At 40.9% G+C, this 20117-nt stretch overlaps 1 protein-coding gene across 1 annotated transcript in view; it reads right to left on the reverse strand.

Annotated features, from left to right (window-relative positions):
- The window catches only part of LOC129722718 (polypeptide N-acetylgalactosaminyltransferase 1), a 48279-nt gene extending 29038 nt beyond the window's left edge, over positions 1-19241 (reverse strand). Inside the window, exon 1 of the mRNA XM_055676408.1 lies at positions 18137-19241. Coding sequence (XP_055532383.1) covers positions 18137-18783 — 647 coding nt within the window. The 5' untranslated portion in view covers positions 18784-19241. The remainder of the gene's footprint in view (positions 1-18136) is intronic.
- Between the last annotated feature and the right edge of the window lie 876 nt (positions 19242-20117).

Consider the following 20117-nt stretch of genomic DNA (forward strand, 5'->3'; position numbering starts at 1 on the left):
GCTAATTGGGGGAGAATGGCAAATAACTCACAACAAATCTTATTTTCATAAAAATAACTAAGATTTGCCGAACTTAATTTTAAATTATTTCAAAAACGAATGCATTTAAAAAATTAGTCACCAGGAGTTTTATGATTTAAACTTACTATTTGAATCATATTGAATTATTGAAATTTGATTATTGATTATGGTTATAATATAAAAAAAGTTAAAGGGTATGTGCTTGAGTGCACAAACGAAGGCTTGACGTGGGACTATTGTGGGTGTAAAGATTTAATTCCGCCATAGCCATAGTATATAACACACACCAAACGTACAAATACCATACACAACAATCCAAGAACAAAAAAAAAAACACATACACCTGTCATAAACCATAGCATACAAACTAAGATGAAAAATAATTAACTTGTTGCCTATAAAAGTATTCTGTCGTAAATAAATTCCTCTCGGATGAATGCATTTTTGCACGCACATGTTATACACACATACACGTTTTACACACACGTTATATACACACACACTACTCTCAAGCACACGATCCTCAGACATACCCACGATACTTACACACATACACATACCCACATACCACTTACATACACACGCCACTTACACACGCCGCTGACACATACACACACGTGACTCACACACACACACACACATTCACACATACGTCACTCACACACACATTCACACACATACACATTCACACACACATTAACACACACACACACACACACACACATTAACACACACACACACACACACTACTAACACACACACACACACACATTAACACACACACACATTAACACACACACACATTAACACACACACACATACACATTAACACACACACACATACACATTAACACACACACACACACACACACACACATACACACACACACATTAATACACACACATTAACACACACACACACACACACACACACACACACACACATGAACACACATTAACACACACACACGCGCTATTCACACACACGCGCTACTCACACTCACACACACGCTACTCACACACACATACACACGTTACTCACACACACATACACACGTTACTCACACACACATACACACATTACTCACACACACACACACACACGCTACTCACACGTACACATACACACGTTACTCACACATACATACACACGCTACTCACACACATACACACGCTACTCACACACACACATACACAAACACATACACACGCTACTCACACACACATATACACACAAACGCTACTCACACACACACACACTACTCACACACACACACTACTCACACACACACACACACACACACACACACACACACACACACACACACACACTTGGTATACGACACACCATACCTACACAAATTCCTATCGGCAGCATCCAAACGGCTTCCAAGTCTTCCAATGGTCTCTTCCAACGGCTTCCAATGGTCCCCAGTGCCGTTCACGTCCAATTTCGGGCTGTATTCCAACAACGATATCTGAATTAGATTACCAACTCAGATCGAAGGGAAGCCGAACTGTTCGCCTTGACGGTCGACTAGGGAATGATCTTCTCTCTGCTGCTGAATTGCCTTTATTTTTGAAATTGTTTACAGAGGTATAATTTATGACAGGATAATTGGTCAGCCCTAAAGGCTCGTCATCTTTGTTCGTAGTAGTGCATTTAGATTAGTTTTTTGAATTATCTTGAAGATCAATTTTACATCTTTGCCTTAATGGCATGGTAAGTTTATGTATTTAAATAAAATTTAATAACCTACCTAACTAATACTAACTTAAAACTAAATTGGCAGAGATCGAATTGCCTCGTGAATTGACCTCTGGCAAGCATCCCTGAATCTAGACAGAATTGCCTGTTTGCGCACCAAAAGTGTATCTAGACCGGCTAGATGGTGGATCTCTGAATTACGCGTTCTTGGGGGGCTGTTAAGGATCATCCTTAGGATCTTGTTTTGGATAACCTGTAATTTATCATGGTGATACTTGGCACAACTCTCCCAGATTGGCAAACCGTATTCTAATACTGGCAGGATAATCATTTTATGGACAGCAAGCTTGTTCTTCAGTGACAGTTTGGGTTTTCTGTTTATTAGTGGATATAAGGATTTAATTAGGATGTTGCCTTTGATTGATGTTTTTTCCACGTGTGATCTGAATATAAGCTTGCTGTCCAGAACAAGACCGAGGTATCCCACCTCGCTCGACCATTCGATGGGTGAGTTGTTGATTTTGAGCCTGACGTCATCAGGCGGAACAAGTCGACGTGAATTTGAGTGGGGAAATAAGATGGCCTGTGTTTTAGCCACATTGATGCAAATCTTCCAGTTGTTGAAGTAGACGGATAGAACATCCAGGCCTGCTTGAAGTTTTCTAGTCAGCTAACGGATTACTCGCCCTTTGTACATGATGGCAGTGTCGTCCGCGAACATGGACAGAACACCACCATCCGGAAGGGGAGGAACGTCTGACGTAAAGATGTTAAAGAGGATAGGAACCAAGAGGCTACCCTGGGGGACCCCAGCATCAACATTAAATGTATCAGACTGGGAGTTGTTCAAGCAGACCCTAAATGATCTACCCGACAGATAATTTTTGATGATTTTCACAAGGAAGATCGGGAAGTTGCACCAATGCAGCTTATAAACAAGACCATCGTGCCAGACGTTGTCAAACGCTTTCTCAACGTCCAACAACGCCTTGGCAGTTGTTTTGGAAACAGACTTGTTCATTACCCGAGTGAGCTGGTGCACAGTGGAGTGCCCCTTCCTGAACCCAAATTGCTCTCTAAGGAAGATGTTGTTGGTCAGCAAACTCTAGTATACGTCTCAGAATCAGTTTTTCGAATAATTTCGAAATAGATGAAAGGAGGCTAATGGGCCGGTAGCTTTTAGCGTCAGTGGGATCCTTCCCAGGTTTATAAATGGGGATAACTTTGGCGAGCTTCCAACGGGACGGGAAGTAGCCAAGTTCCAAGCACTTATGGAAGATCTTAGCGAGGTGATGAAAGAAGTCAACGCTCAAATTTTTCAACTCGAGATTGACCACCCCATCGACACCCGCAGCCTTCATATTTTTACATGATTTGATGGCTGCCATTACCTCATCTGCAGAAAGTTTAGATTCCTCTGGGATAACTAGAGGGGTCACAGCGATTCTGCACATTGTAGCTGCCACATCGGGCTCAAAGGGGCTCACCAGGGAACGACCAAGATTGTGAGAATTTACGAAATGATGGCCAAGTGCATTAGCTTTTTCAGCTGGTGTTATTAGCTGAGCTTGGCCAGCTTGTTGATCAGAATGGGAGAGAGGAGGGACAGGTCTCGGCTTGTTTTTCAGAAGTTTAGTTAATTTCTAGAAGGGGTTTGCACAATCTGGGAGAGAGCGAATATGACTCTCAAAGCTTTTGTTTCTGAGATCCACCAACCGGGCCTTAATGATTTTATTAAGACGATTGCAGTAAGACTTTAAGTGAGGCAGGCCAGTACGTTGATAATGGCGCCTAGTTGTGTTACGAAGTCTTATATTATATTTAGTTAGGCTGTCTAGATTCAGAGTGTTACTCACCAGGTCAGAAGCAGGGATGTGTTGATCACGGGCTAAGGATAGAGCTTCGTCGATGATCTGCAAGCACTGACCAATGTCGTCCGTCGATTCAAGCTCTATGTTGTAGCGGATGTTGGCGTCGATGAACTGCTGGAACCGTGGCCAGTCAGCACGATGGTAGTTGCGACGACGAGCACGAAATCGATTGGCGGAGTAGCCCACTTCGGCCACCACAGGAAAGTGGTCGGAGCTCAGTTCCTGGTAGACGATCGGATTCGAAAGGTTCGCCATGTTGGTGATGAAAAAATCGATAGTCGAGTGAACACCAGAGCGGCTCAACCGGGTGGGGGAGTCTGGGCTCAGGATGATGTACGAAGATGCTTGCGATTTTGCCATTAGGATTGCTTCGAGTGTTGCCCCAGGCTTGATGTTTGGCATTGAGGTCACCAGCCAAGATGAAGTTTTGTCGATGTCTGGTTAGCTTGACGAGATTTTGTTTCAGATTCGAGGATGAATCGTTCCTTGAGCTGACTTGCGACGGACAGTAGGCGGCTATGAAACCAACGGGGCCAACGGGAGTAGAAACCTCGACCCCAACCGCTTCGATGACTTTTAAGTTGAAACTGGGCAGCAGCTTACAGCAGATGTTCTTCCTCAACGCGATGGCTACGCCACCACCCGCTGAGTGGGTACGATCGAGCCGAACAACTCGAAAGTCGGGGAGGTAGATGTTGACGGCAGGTTTTAGCTGTGTCTCGGTGATGATTGCTACGTCGATATTCCGCTCGTTGAGGAAATCAGCGAATTCGAAGGCTTTGCTCTGTAACGAGCAAGCGTTCCAGTTGGCGATGTTGATGCATTCACGGGCCATATTTGGTGAGGATTGAAACTGCTGCTTGCAGCTGTTCAGCTCTGGTTTTAAAGGTGCGAAGGGCTTCGAAAGCTTCGGCCAGGAGATGCACGAACTCTTCTGTAGTGAGAAGGGAATCTGCGTTGTTTTCTTCGGAGTCTGTGCGGGTAAACTTTATTCCAGTGGCAGGAGTTGAAAGCCCTGGGAGTCCCGGGGGAGGCGAGGAACGGCTCGATGCTGCTGCGACATCGGCAAACGAAGTTGTAAGCCGATTATTCAGTGGGAGAGGTGGAAGCACTGGGATTGCACGTCGCGATGCGATGACTGGAAAATTTTGTTCGTTATTCACTGGCACTGGAACTTTTCTCCGACCGGGTTGGTTGTTGGTTGAGGCTCTTTTGCGGATCTCAATGAATTCCACCCGCTTCGGGCAGGTACGACTGGTGGCCTTATGATCAGCTCCACAATTTGCGCAGACAGGATCGGCAGTTTCCATCAATTAGCAGGCGTCGGGTGCGTGCGTTTGTCCGCATTTGATGCAGCGGTAGGCCATATGGCAGTTTTTAGTCCCATGTCCAAACAACAGGCAATTGGAACATTGGGTCACATCTCGATGAACTGGTTTGTAGCGCTCCCAGGCTACAATGATATGGAAAAGGGCACGAATGGACTGTAAATCCGCCAAGCATGTTGAGTTTTTCTCCAGGTTGACAAGGTACAATTGGTCACGGTACTTCCGACTCTTGTTGTGGCGTGACATCTTATGGATCTGTATTGGCTTGAGTCCATTTGTCTTCAGTTCCTCTAACAGAGTGTCAATTTCCATGTCTGGAAGACCACGGAGAACAACCTTGAGCGGTTTTTCTGCTTCAATGTCGTGGGAGAAATATTCCACCTTACGCTGCTGCAGTATTACTTGAACCGCCTTGTAGTGATTCAATGCCGGAACCATCAGTTTGTAGCCGTCAGTGCACATACGGATAGTGCATTTCAGTCCTTTCTCGATGTAAAAGACAATTGCTTCACGAAGACCTTCTGGAAATCCTTTCACATAGAAGGGTGGACTTTTCTCTTTTTTCACTATTTCGGCGTCCGTCGAGTTTTCCAAGACAGCAAATCTGTTGTTGGCCAAAAGCTTCTTAGCCACCGAATCAGGGGCATGTCCAGGTCGTGGCCGTTTACCCGTACTAGAACCGGTTTTCGATTTACCCATGTCAGGGTTCACCGTAGCGTCGGTTTTCAACGCGAAAATAAAAACTTACGAACGAACGTACAAAGCGAACGGAGCGAAAAAAAAAACAACTGTACTGCTCAACACGTTAGCAGAGAATTGATGATCTTCTCTCAACACGGAATGTCCTTTTATAGCGTCACTCAGTGTGGGGAACTTGGGTGATTGGGGGAAGAACCAATCACGTGGAAGCATCTCTACTTTCTTTCTTTGTCGCTTACGTTGGGTGATGAATGTGATGCCAATTGGCTAGCATTGCTAGCCAATGTCTGAATGCGTGAAATCATTTCGTCTATGTTTTTGAAGGCTGCGTTAGGGAAATATACCAATCGTATGAAAAATGTATGTGGATATTCGATCTTCAAACTTTTCCGTAATTTTCACGGAGTCATAAGGAAATGGTAACTAAAATTATCATGTTATACAAATCTTGTATATTTTAGCTTTCCAACGGTATATTAACTATTGAAATCGGAACAGTAGTTTGAGCGGTATTAGCATCTAAAATCTTCCATTCCGCCAACCAAAAACGTTACATGTTCAATCCAGTTTTCACCTTAGTATAGTGAAGAAAGACGTAGTCTTACGTCAAAATGGAAATTGAAACAAAATCTTTAAATCTGGGCTAATAACCTGAAGTATTAGATTTCTTATGTAAAATTGGTTAACAGATCGATGATGGTTTCATATTGACCAGGGCACTGAAAAAGGTCTACCCAAAAACATCCAAATATTGAGTAAAAAGGAGCAAAACAAAAACTTTCCCGTAACCTGGGGTGGCATTGCGCAGCTCGATTCGAACGATTTTCGCTATTTTCGAGTAGGTCACATATTGCCAGTTATGCTTTAAGCTTAAAATGAGCTGTCATTGTCATTTGTCCTGCGGCTCATCTAACCCGCAAAGTCGAAAAAATACGAAAAACGAAACATTACGCCCCCCAGCGATCATTTAGTTTTGTTCGAGTTGCTCGAAACGAAATGCGCAATGTCACCCCTGCATTGGATGAAACTATCGCCAACCGATTTGTTGACCAATTTTACATAAGAAATGCTATATTCCAGGTTGCCAGCCCAGCGGTGATTAATTAGTGGGAATTTTGCTCCCGTTTTTCCCAGTGTGCCATGCTTGGAATGAAACTTATGCCTTTTAGAAAATTGCTCATGAGTGTGTGCCTATTTTTTTTTCTTTTGCAGTAAATACTCGGTTCACTAAGTCAAATACGTGTACAAGGCTTCATTTAAATCAAAAATGGTCAGTTAAATTTTTGCGTATTTTTGGATCATTTGGTATGGTAACGCTCATCTGTTATTGCTTGTGCACGTTCAAAATTAGGTGATCATTCCCATTTCAGGCTGCATTTGGGATTATTTTTTCTGTGTCTCCTTTGGGTATTCGAAAGTGTTTTTTAGCGTTGCAACGTATAATAGGGCTGGGAAAAAGATTTTGTGGAAAGTACCGAATTTTCAGTTTACAGAATAATGGTTTTAACTTGAGCTTGTGTAGGGTAATTCACTTTAAGTCAAGAATAATTCGAGTTTAAACTTTTCTCATCTTATCATCATGTTTCGTTGAATATTCGGCCGTCTGTGCAGCCGAACAGACGGCCGAATATTCAACAGAACATGATGATTAAATGAAAAAAATCAAAAACCAAACTACTCCTGAAGAGTGTATTACCCTAGACAAGCTCGAGTTTAAATCATTCCATTTTTCGGTCATTTTTCAATAATCAAGATATCTCCTTTACTATAAGCGTGATTTGAGTCAAATTTAGGATGATTTTGAGAGCATTTCCTGGTTGACTTTGGAATATTACTGGGTTTTATATATTTTTGTCGCAATTACGGGTTTGAACTAGCGATTATTGTTTTGGTCTTCTTGAGTTTTTCGCAAATTTAGACTAGATTGAGAACAACTTTTTGGTCTTTTCGTGTTATATAACGAGTTTTTGGATGGTTTCAGGTCAACGGCATTTAAAAGAGCATTTAAATATAGTTTAACAAATGAACAGCTCTTTTTCGGTTATGGGTCCTTTTTGCCTAGATATGTGGTTCCCAACCAGGGGTCCGCGGTCGACGGGGTACCACGAGATTCATCTAGAAGGACCGCGAAGCTCTTGGTAATTTTTACAGGTATATAAAACGTCTTTCTGGATATCTTTGCGAAACCGGATTTTCAACTCTTCTGCGTATAAGGACCAACACGTGGAACAAATTAAACTTGAAGGACGATATGAGACAGAAAAACGTAGGCGCGTAGTGCAAAACTTGCATCTGTAATTTCTTTTGAGACCGTCAAGCTCTCTGTATTTAGCATAAGGGGCCGCGGAGCGAAAAAGATTGGGACCCACTAGCCTAGATCTTCAAGATGGAGAGAATTTTATTTCCATCTTTTTAAAAATTCAAATATTTTTCCAGTGGTCCTTCACGCATATGAAGCATGGACGCTGATCGGAATCTGATCGACGAGTGCTAGGAATTTCGAGGAATCGAGCGTAAGGTTCTACGAAAATGGAGTGTGGTGCAGACTCATGAATTACATGGCAGGCTTCAGTGGGCTACACACGTAGCCAGAATGTCTAACGAGAGAACCAACAAAACTATCTTCAGTAGAGAAATAGGAAGAGGCCGTCGATTCTGTGGTAGACCTCGCACTCAGTGGATGTGCGCGGTGGAATTCAAAGTAAAGTAAAGTAAGTATGCATTTGACGAGTTCAGTATAATTTTTGGTTGAGATTGAATCTATTTACAGGTCTCTGAATTTTTTTTTTTGCTTTTTGATGATCCTCAGATTTTTCGATGATTGGTAGGTAAGTGAATTTAGAATTATTTTGGCAATGTTGGTATTTTGCAAGGATTTCATAAAAAATTATTTCCTTTTTTCTACTCTGTTATTTTCATTTTAGTCTTTTTTGAAACATTTTTTAGCGAGCCTTTTCAGCACAAAATTTAAACTTTAAAGTTTTTTGACAAATGGAATTGCGCTTCATGTTTGCCCAGAAATTCTCGATGGCCGCAGCTGGGGGACGTTGGGCGGATTCGCCGACTTCGGTACCACATCGATATTCAGCCACTCCATCTCCTCCAACGATCGCTTCGAGTAGTGGGCCGACGCTAAATCTGGCCAGAACACCGTGTCTTCGCTCTTATGGTATTTCTTGATGAACGACGCAACTTCTGACAGGCACTTCGTACTATAAATTTCCCCGTTCACGGCCAGCTCGGAGCGAAAGAAGAGCGACTTTGACATCCCATTCTCGCTGATTGTCAGCCACAGCAGCACCTTCTTGGGGAACTTGGTGTATGAAATAAATCTCACCTCACCTCTCAGCTCACTTCCTTCGTGGGAGAAGTGAAATACGAAGTTCCCTGCCAGTCGTTGCCACCCAGGGTGAGATAAGTCTCGTCGTCCATCACCACTGCCACGTCGCGATTCGCCGGGAAAATCGACTTGACCATCTTATTCAACCGCTGTCGCTGCGTCATTGCCTGCAGCTCCGAGATCAGTGGACGGGACTGCCGCTTTCTGACATGTATGTACATTAGGGTGGGGAATCGTTATATGGAAAAAACGAAACTTGATAGAAGAAAGCCAGAACCAAGTTTTTTTGTTCTATTTGGAGCCCCAAACAATCCTAAATTTATCGGAAGTCGATTGGTTTAGTCTTCGCTTGGCGCATTGCATTTCAAATTTATATGGAGATTTGTATGGGAAAACCAACGTTTTTGCATTTTCTTTTCTAAAGAGCTAAAAGTGGTTTAAACCATAGGTTTCATGACTTCAAATGGTAAGACTTTTGATGCCTGACAATTTGGCCGAAGACATCAAAGAGCTAGGGTGTCCCAAAAAAATACTGGAGCTGTTTAAGGTTGAGTATGTCGAAATTTATGCTGCGAATCATTTTTTCTGCCAACACTGCCAGTGTACGGCGTCAGTCAGATTGCCATCAGAAGTAATCTCTGAAACACGCCTAGAATATTGACCTGAATTTGTTTGTTTGATCCAGCTGAGTGTATAAACTCGAAAAAGAGCTGGCAACACGACTAACCGATAATACGTGCCCCGAAAGCAATCCGTTAAAGTTATTGATTTATAAGTGAAATGAGAGGCCAAACTTGCTAAAAAGTGTACAGTTGTGATCTGTGATGCTTTGTTTAAGTGAGAAAAGTGGAGGTTTTGTGAAAAACACAGTGTTCTATGCGTGGAAGTTATAATTTATCCACGAAATCAAATTGAAAATTGTTAGGCCAGTTAGGTTGCGTGAGTGTGAGTGCCTACTTCGTGCGTCGCGCTAACAAGCGGTTCATTATTAACGTGCGATAATGGAGTGCATATGGTGGTGTGAATGAAGAGAACGGCACTTCCTGGAGAGCGGAGAGAATAGCGTTGCGCTGTGCTAGTCGGCGTTTGTTTCGCTGGCATAGGCATAACCAAACTAAAACAGATGAGTATATGTTTTTTGTATCAAACATTTCATGAATGTAAGGCTATGTGTGTAGTGGTTTTTAGCGGGCATGGACTTTGGCAGAAGCGTGAATGTGTGATCTGTTGGGTGCACGAGGTGTGGTAGCTTTTCGGCTGCGAGTAGGGTTTTTTTTTGTTTGGGCGATGAGTCTTGAAATGTTTTTCTTTTTTTCTCCCACAAGTAAAAGCAATGAGAATCGTCAGGTGAGGTAGGTTAACTTATCAACGGGTTCGATACGACATACACGATTCGCTTTTGGAATTTTTTTTTCCTAATTGGTCCGCGTTCGAATATGGTTTACATCATGTGATGATCCACCGGATACCACGTAGTTGCCAGTTTGAGGAACGACGTAACGTGCCGTTTTGATTGTGGCCGTTATGAATGTTTAACTGTTACAGTTTCGATTGTTCAAATAGAAAACAGAGTGCAATTAAGATGTTTTTCTGGAGACTTTTTTCGTGTGGTTTTGTGTAATAGTGTTGTTTATTAGAATTTATGGTAGAATAGATTAATTAAGTTGTATTTACTGATGTGTCGTGTGCCATGAATTTTTAAACGCACTGACTCTCGCATGACAGGTAATAGAAAATTCAATGGAGTCGAGTTTGACTTTCGAGGATTATTTAGCCAGTCTGAAATAATCATGATTGGTTTGGTCCTGTCAATAATTTCAAGACTTTTGATTAGTTTGTACATCTACACCTGATGTTTGCACTTAATGTTTTAGATGCACCAAACTTTGCCATTTTTCTATCTTTCCAACGGTATCACACCCATTATAAGGTAATGGGTAGCTCAACTTAGTAATGAGCCAATATGACGCATAGTATACTTTGAATCCATCATCTACCACGGTTTTGCACGGTCAGGCTTCAAGTAGGGTTTTATTAGCAAACATGTTCTCACCTCGAGAGCAATGGTGTGGTTTATGGAAGCTGGGAGTATGGTGCAGTGATAATACATGAAATCTTATGCTTCACTTTTCCGATTTTTCTAGCTTTTGGGCTGTTTATGTTTTGTATACAATGTTCCAAACATGACTAGGTCGGCATTTTGTTAACAAACTTAAGACCATTAATTAAAAATGCAAATTTCCATATGGTCAATATGGAAATTTGCATTTTTAAATGATTAAGGCTTTGCATGCATGAAACTTTGCCAATTTTTTTTTTATTTAATAGGCAACATTCGCATCGACAACTAAGATAGAATCGGCGTGAAAAGTCGTGTCCCCGAGTTTCTGCGTCGGTAGGAGGGAATAGAGCGGTCGTGCATGGTGCTTCGATGTAAACTGCGTTTCCGACTCGGGAGCATTTTACTTATATGAACGTTTTTAGAATATAGTGATTTCGAGGGCTATACCCAGATACTTGTTCATGTCTCACTGTGACTGTTTAACCGAAGATTTCGTCCGGTCGATAAATATCGCGATTAACGAAAAAACACAATGTATACCCTCTAAAGAATCGCGTCGGCCGACGTGCAGTCGTTTCTTCGAAAGTACTCGGGATTGACAAATAGCTGATGGCTACGAGTAGCAAAGGCTACATCGCGGACCGTTTGGCAAGAAATATACTCATGGTTCGTTTTCGTAATAAGCGCGCATCATTGTTATGTTCTGTTTTTCAGGTGTGTTTTTCGCGGGATCGTATCGTTTTTTTTTAGAGCAGACAAAGTGTATACGAGAAACGTCGTTAGTCGATTTGTTAGGTAGAAATGTCCGGTTGAACGAACCCCTAGTCTCCGCGTCGATACATTCATGAGGTCGAATTATCTAAAGATAGATCAACAACGCGCCCTTGATTTCGGTGTAAAGAGGAAAAGAGGATCACCTTACTAGGAGATACCATATCATTTGAAGTTGTCCCAATTTGATCAAAGGTCTAGTATTCTCGCGTACGATTTATTGTTGCGGTGTTACATTGTCAAACTGAATAAGTTCGAATTGCATTATGAATATCGTGGCGGATATAATGAACTTGTTCACGCGATACTTGTTCTAAAGAACCCGACACTTGAAACCAGCGCATCGTTTACCAAAACGAACCCTGCTGTGTACCTTGCCCTTTCTCCAACATCCCAGTGATTTCTCGTGGGAGTGCAGAGGTGTTCTCGGCTTCCAATAAGCGAGTATCACGTCAACATTTTCCTATACAAATTCCTTCTTTGACCTGCATTCGAATGCGGCCGGCGCTGCAATTGCCTAATACAAAGATTAAGGTCACCAGTTTTTACACATTGAGGATGCATGTTGGTCCCAAGCATCATCTGTTGGTTCTCTGTGTAATTACAGCTGATCTGGCAAAAACGGAGTAGCAACCGCGGGCGGTCAATCATGCTCATGCTCATGCTCATACTTGATCCAGCTGAGTGTATAAACTCGTTACGACAGGTTATTTCTGATGGGAATCCTACTGGCGCCGGTACATTGGTAATGTTGACAGAAAACAAGATTTTCTGCATTTAAATCGACATACTCAACTTTGAACAGCTATAGCTCTTCTTAGGGACATCCTAGCTCTTCAGTGTCTTCTACAAAGTCGTTAGGCATCTAAAATACTATACTTTAACATAATGTAGTGCATTATTAGAGCATTATTGAGCTCTATAGAAAGGTAAATGCAAAAAAAGCAGGTTTTCCCATATGAATTTTCATACAAATTTGAAATGCAATGCACCAAGCGGAGACAAAACCAATCGACTTCCTGTAAGTTTAGGGTTGTTTGGGACCCCAAAAGAAAACCAAAAAAACTTGGTTCTGGAAAATCGATCACTTTTCCCCACCCTAATGTCCATGTTCTCCAGATACTGTTTTATCGCATGCACCAACCTCCCGGCCAAGTGCACGCAGCGATTTAGCTACTTTTCCCTCGGTATTCCTCTTCAGCATCCTTTGAAGCTTCTTGTCACTCAGGATCGTTGGCCGTCCAGAACCTGGCTTTCTTTCGATGCTCTGATCGTTGTACAATAGTGTCAAGATGTTGTAGATGCCGGAACGGGCATACCCGGCGTCCACAAAGTGCCGCACGATGTCCGTTTTTGTCATTTTTTTTTGCTAACTCATGGGTTACTATGATTGATTATGCATGAGTAGTTTCGTCAGTGCGATTAAAGGTAAACCCATGAAAAATCGGCAAGTTTTGTCCATTTTTCTTACCGCAAACGTTATATCATGCACAATTGTTAGAAGGTCTACTCATCAGCCAGGAGTGTTTTTTTTATTTCTTTCGAAGTGGAAAAGGTGATGCAGAGAAATAATCTTTAGCATTTATTTAAAAGTGAGTTTGAACATAAGAAAACAAAATTCATCAAAACAAGATTGTAAGAAGATTGCGGAAAAAACAGACACCGAATCCTCTGAATTTACGAGACATAATTTTTGGTCTTAAGAAGGCACTGGATTAGGTTTGACTTATTTTGAACATTCCAGGAACAGTTTCCTTTTGACATTATCGGTGGTTGTGTTTACAAATCTGATAGAAGACTTTTTTCGATAGTAATATTTAGAAAAAGCAATTCGCTCATCTTTCAACGTAGAAAAATCTTAAAAAATAGATTTCTTTTCAACAAACCTCCTATACATTGACCAACAAAAGATTAATTGCTTACGCTGAAACAGACCGTTGTAAGATTTACCCGAACAAACATTAATAAAGGAATGTTCCACCACGTGCAAAGTGAACTGGCAAATATGTGATATCTACCTTTCTAAAAAATCTGTGAACCGTGAAATGAATGGTCCAGGCATAGGAATACCGGCAATAATTTCTTCGACACAGATGCCAGAACAGCCAGAACCACAGCTTGAGTATGACAACCGGCTACTTATATCGGTTTTCCACACTAGTATTTTCTCAAAAAACTATTTTTCTGACATCTGTGGTATACCCCGAGTGGAACGAATAGCCGGGCAACAATCCTCTGACATGGTCGGCTGGCTGCGATTGTAGCTCGGCTTGAAGTGTGCGGTGGATGCAACGTTTTCTGGTTCAACGTCGGTCATCGTGGAAGGTCCATTCTACAGTACATGAACTAGAGTGATGGATGTTTTGGTGCAGTAGTGGAAGTAGAGCTAGCCGAACACGTTGTAAACGGTTGAAATGGTTTGACCGACACAACAAGGTGCTTCTATTTGTTCTATTGTAAGTTATTACATTGGTGCATTTAAAATACATTTTTAGTAAACCGATTATTTGGTGCTGTTTTCATGCCAAATCCAATGAAATTACACTTCATTATATGTTATAGAAAAATCCAAACAGAACCTCGTTACGAGGTATTAATTACGTTGCAAAATGGAATGCGCAATAAACTCACGAATTATTAGCAGCGAGCAGAAAGCCAGTCTGGCCAATGCTAGATTGGATTCGATTGAATTTAAACACTGATCAATTCAAAATTGCATCATCAGCGCAAGACACATACGTAAGAAACACACACGAACACAGCACCATCGCCACCGCCAGTTGGAAGATGAAGATGATGAATGTTCAAGAGAACGGTTAGCATCTGCCGCCAATCTAGCTTGCAGTACTGAGTCTGATTAGTAGGTACTTTGTGAAACCACTATTTTACATCATGGACCTCGGCACACAGCAGCCAAACATCCGCGTCCAAAAGTCGGTTAGCAGGTTTTTGCGACCCAAAATGTATGCATATAGACACACGTACGAATAGTGCACTGCAGCAAAAGGTTCGGTGGAACCGGTTTGTTTTAAAGATTAAAGAAAATAAACGTTTTGTAATGCTTTTTTTTAAAACTCGTGGGATGGTAGTTACGGAGCAGCCCGGAGCTTCTCTACTCGAAAGTTTCGAGAGCCGGTCCGCAAGCGAACCCCAAATAAACAAGTTTCGAGTCAGCATGTGCTTTGGCTAGGGGAACAAGTGAGCGGGTAAAATCGGGCTTTTATATAATTTCGACACTTGTGAATGGCAAGGCAACAATGTTTGGGTTGGCTGCTGAAAGTACAGTAGAAGACGATCGATTGCTAGTTGTTATTCATTGTTTTAGATCCATAACATACATTCGTGATACATATGAAAACAGTTTTGAAGATCAAGAGTGAAAGATTGGAAAGTGATGTACCATTTTAATTTAAATAAAGAGTTTTATCAACAGAAAGTTGCACCGTTTATCACTTTGATACTTGGGGTTTCCACTGCGGTTCATCGAATAAATAAACAATAAACAAATCGTATACTCTACTATTTTGCAGTTAAAAAGTACATATGAGAGCTCATTTCAAGATGGCTTGACAAAGTATTTTTTTTAATTCTTTTAGCACCAATATTTAGTGGTTAATTTGTGGTTTCGAAATCCAATTTGTGGTAATTTGTGGTTGAGTAATTTCTGAGAAATTTTCAGAAAACTGAGTCAAGCCATCTCTGAAAATGATTTCGCTTCAAATGAATCGGACAACGATGATATATACATCAATCGAAAGCTCTTAATTTGTGGTTCACGAAAATGTAGTTTTTGTAGGCATACTTCATAATAAAATAATTAAAAAACTATTATTTAAATTTTTGAACATTGTTTACCTCTTGTTGTCAACACCGACCGTACGCGGCGCTGGTAGACCATCAAGAGCCAAGAGATCTATAGCATAACGAAAACCGGTAAATCTTTGTTTGAATTCTATCATTTACCTGCGCCATCTGCACGTAACGTTTTCCAATTCGTCATTTTCGTGTAGTGCGTATTGATCGAGTATGGTAAAACATATGATTTTTTCTCAGAAAGCTTTCGGGTAGCGATGAGTATGGTGAAACTAGAGATACTCAGAGGGAGAGATATGCGTTGAGCCAAACGAACCGTCAAAATTGGAGCCAAACGAACAAGAAAGGTAACACCACATTGAGAGGTATTGCAATTAGGTACAAAAAAGAACGTGTTTATTTCTATACGATTTTTTGTTCTATTGCCAATGAATGAATTAAAAATGCTGTGAGTGATTTTTACCCGGAGTTCAACAAACCTTGTGTATAGGTAACAGAATAAGTGAAGGTGTATAAAATTAAACATAAGCATAAAATATATCACCTTAACAGTTTTTGCGAAGCACTTCACTATTCTTAACGACTTTCACCGTCACCACCGATTATACAAGTCGAATGTTAGTCAACATTGCGCTTTGAGAAGAGATCTGGCACCTCTGACATATGAAACCCAGTTGCCGAATTGGCGATTTTTTTCACCGCGAATCTCTTCCTCTGAGTATTTCTAGGTGAAACAGTATGTAAACAGCAGGGATACTATATGTGCAGATTTGCTGCGAAATGCAAATGATGATCAATTAGCAGATATTCGTAGTTGACAAGCCTCCGTGTGTTTTACGTAAATTTCCTCAAAATAAATGAAGTTTTACGTAGACATGCGAGCGTAATTTTCTCGATCTTCGGTCGAATCATTTCCGGAAATGTAGTTTAATTATTTTAATATGAAGTATGCCTATAAAAACTACATTTTCGTGAACCACAAATTAAGAGCTTTCGATTGATGTATATATCATCGTTGTCCGATTCATTTGAAGCGAAATCATTTTCAGAGATGGCTTGACTCAGTTTTCTGAAAATTTCTCAGAAATTACTCAACCACAAATTACCACAAATTGGATTTCGAAACCACAAATTAACCACTAAATATTGGTGCTAAAAGAATTAAAAAAAAATACTTTGTCAAGCCATCTTGAAATGAGCCATATGAGATAATTATTGTTAGATTCAAAAAGGCATTTCTATGTACAAGTTTCAAAATGAGTTTTCAGTAAAAAGAAAATCAATTTTCTCTAAAATGTTTCAGCTGACAAGAAAAATGTAGTTAAACACATCAGAAAGCATTCGTATTTGGATTGCATTTTAGTTGAACTAGGATGAATTACATTTTAAAAGATTCAGGAATGCTCTAAAATTAAATTTGATAAATGTGATTTGAATTAGGCATTGGTATCAATTAGATTAGGTTTACATTTTGGTTGCATAAGGATTACATTTTTTAAAATAAAACTCCAGCTCATATTCAAAGTAAAACAATTTTAACTCTTTCAGGCGTTCTATCCTTCAACTTGATTGCAATGCGTTCAAAATGGGTGTGCACATGATTCAAACTAGATTTTGATTGATCTAATGGTAACCCGAGCTCCACGTAATATGATTTTGTTTGGATTTGTGACGGATTCGGTTTCATATAATTTGAGTGAGACTTGGATTCGTAAAAAAACTGATAAAAAACTGATTTCACTAAAATCCAAATACCACACTGAGTGAAACAAACATCGTTGAACATTGAATAACCAAAGCGCCTAAAGTTGGTCTTTCCAGGTTGATACTGATAAGCTGGGTATAATTCAGTGATTTATGGGGAAAATTTTGCATACTACTGGTTTCCTGATAAGAAGCTAACCATTATTGTTTGTAAACAGTAAGTTATCGATAACAAATTTAAGAATATGTATAACACTCCCTGACAGCTTCCGATGAATGTGGCAACGATAGCATCAGACGAGCATTTGCGAGGCATGATTCATTCTAGCCGAGAAAAAAAAATCAACAGTGTGAACAGCGACTAAAAACCGCAGACATGTTAAGTTGCTGCGCCAACTTACTTTTTCTTATTTGTATTGTCCATTGGACGGCTAACACCGCCAACCTACTTAAAAATGCGAAGCTAAAGAAAAATGGATTTATACAAACTAACGCAACCGGAAAGGCAACAAGCATTTAAAAACCACAATACAAAGCCAAGTGTGACGCACTCGCCTCAGCGTTACGCACGCTACCTCAAGAAAGCTCTGTGAAGAACCAACTGAGTTGACAAAACCAAAGAAAAGGAACAAAAAACTGGACACGTTGCACGAAACTTGTCAATTGTTTTTTTTTTTTTTTTCTGGTGAACCGAATTGTGAGTACCTCGCGTGATTGTTCCTCCGAGCATTTTGCTAACTCTTGTTTAGAAAAATTTATATTTCCGCGCGCATTAACAAAATGCCTAGCGGCTAGCAGTCGACTATCTAACAAACTCACCTGCTTCTCTGTCGTAAAATTTTCACCTTCGATGTCAATCTCGTTCGCACGTAGTAATCCAGCTTTTCCTTTAACTCTTCGTTAGTACTTCCGTCATCCACTAGAATAATTTCCTGCAGCAGTCGTGGATCAGCGGTATTTAGAACACTGTGAACCGTTCGTACCAGAACCGAATATGGCTCATTATAGAATATTATGATAACACTCGTTGATGGCAAACTATCAATGTCATACGTTTTCCGCTTGCAGGCCGGGTGCCGTTCATCCGGAGGTGTGCGATTGTAACTCAGATGTTCGCTCAGCTCTTCGTTTAGTGCAATCGTAGCCAACTGCTTTTCTCCGATTTCTTTCGCCTCACCACTTAGCTCTTCGCCTTTTCCATTATCACCAAGGCCACGCACCTGTTTCGCAAGGTCAGCCAATACCAGTTGCTCAAAAAACTGGTCCTGACCACCGGTGCCAACAGCTACTAGAATATTTCCTCGGTTTAGAGTACCCACCAAACCATTGGCCAGCGGAATGCTGTTTGGATTGGTAGTTCCATTTAGATTCTTGAAGTAGAACAACACAAACAGTGCCACAATTAGCAGCAGGATCAGCTTCGAGTATAGGTTGCGACGAATGCTGAGAGCCCCGCGGAAGAACATTATCGCAGTCGCATCGGTGTTCCAGAGAGGTGTTTCAAGGATTGCTTAAAATCACACCCCTCCGTTTCGGATCAATCAAAGTACGTCTCACTCATCAAAGGAATTTCGATTCTTCTTTACACAAGTAGGCGAGTTCACGTACACGGAAGCACAAGTAACCCAGAGAAGTTTGATGCTGTTGAATGTGTCAACTTCTTCTGCACGATTTCTGGTTCCTTTTCTAGATTACAAGCTAAACACCGTTTTACCTTATCACAAGCGTATTCTTCAATATTTGAGCTGTGCTAAATTGAATACTATGTTTTGAATAACTTGAGGTTTCTCTGAAAAACGAACGACGTTCACGAGAAAAAAATGAGGAGTGTAGTAAAATAATGGAACCACAACTCGAACGCGCATCAACTTAAACAACCCATGTCTACACGACACAAACGATGGACGGGAACTGGTGTGTTTAGAGCAAATTCACAAAACTCTTTGGACGAAACGGTTGTGTTGTGTGCGGGGAGGGTGAAACGGGAGGAGGAACACAAACGCAAACCGAAGGAGAAAAGAAAGGGCTTTTGTTGACAATTCCGTGAGCCGAAAGTCGCCGAACTCTGGTGATGACGTTTTGACAAAGCCGGTTGGACGTTGGTTAGACTGGTCGAATTTAAGTTTGCTATAAATCTTCAAATGTTTTTAGAATTCTGGGTGCAATAACACTTGTTTTGTAAAACTAATTGTACATTTGTAAAAATAATTGACTTGCTTATCCGGTGTATTATTCTTACCCTTTGGGAACGAAATCCGATAGAAAATTATTCTGCTCTTAGCAAAAATTTGGGTATCACCCCACTTCTCCTGGGTGTCATCCCAACCAGGTTGCAGCGAAATCATCTTGTTATCACAAATTGTGAGAGTTAGCACGCTCGTTTTCAATTGCACTAAATCTATCCATTTTTGAAAAATTGGTTGAAACTATACCGCAGACAGATGTCCAAGCTGAGTTCCAAACTTGTGTAAAGTTTTTTTGTAGTAGCAATTCGTAACCAGAGAGCGCTACCAGTGACGCCAGCCTCATACACCAGCGAAAAAAAAAATATATTGTAGCGATAAGGTCACCAGGCGGCGCTAGTATACAAGTGATTTATAACGCAATTCTCTTTGAAAATTTACACGGCATTTTCGATCAATTTTGTTCTTGCTTGGACGTCTGTCTGTGACTATACTCTAAGGAGCAAATTTTTAGAATTCTCGGAAATGTCACCTCCACCTCCACCTAATTGATAACTAATCTCACGGATGCCACCTTTTTGAAGGTGACACGTATGACAATTTTCATTAAGGGGGTA

The sequence above is a fragment of the Wyeomyia smithii genome, chromosome 2 (genome assembly GCF_029784165.1).
Source record: "Wyeomyia smithii strain HCP4-BCI-WySm-NY-G18 chromosome 2, ASM2978416v1, whole genome shotgun sequence".
Lineage (NCBI taxonomy): Eukaryota > Metazoa > Arthropoda > Insecta > Diptera > Culicidae > Wyeomyia > Wyeomyia smithii.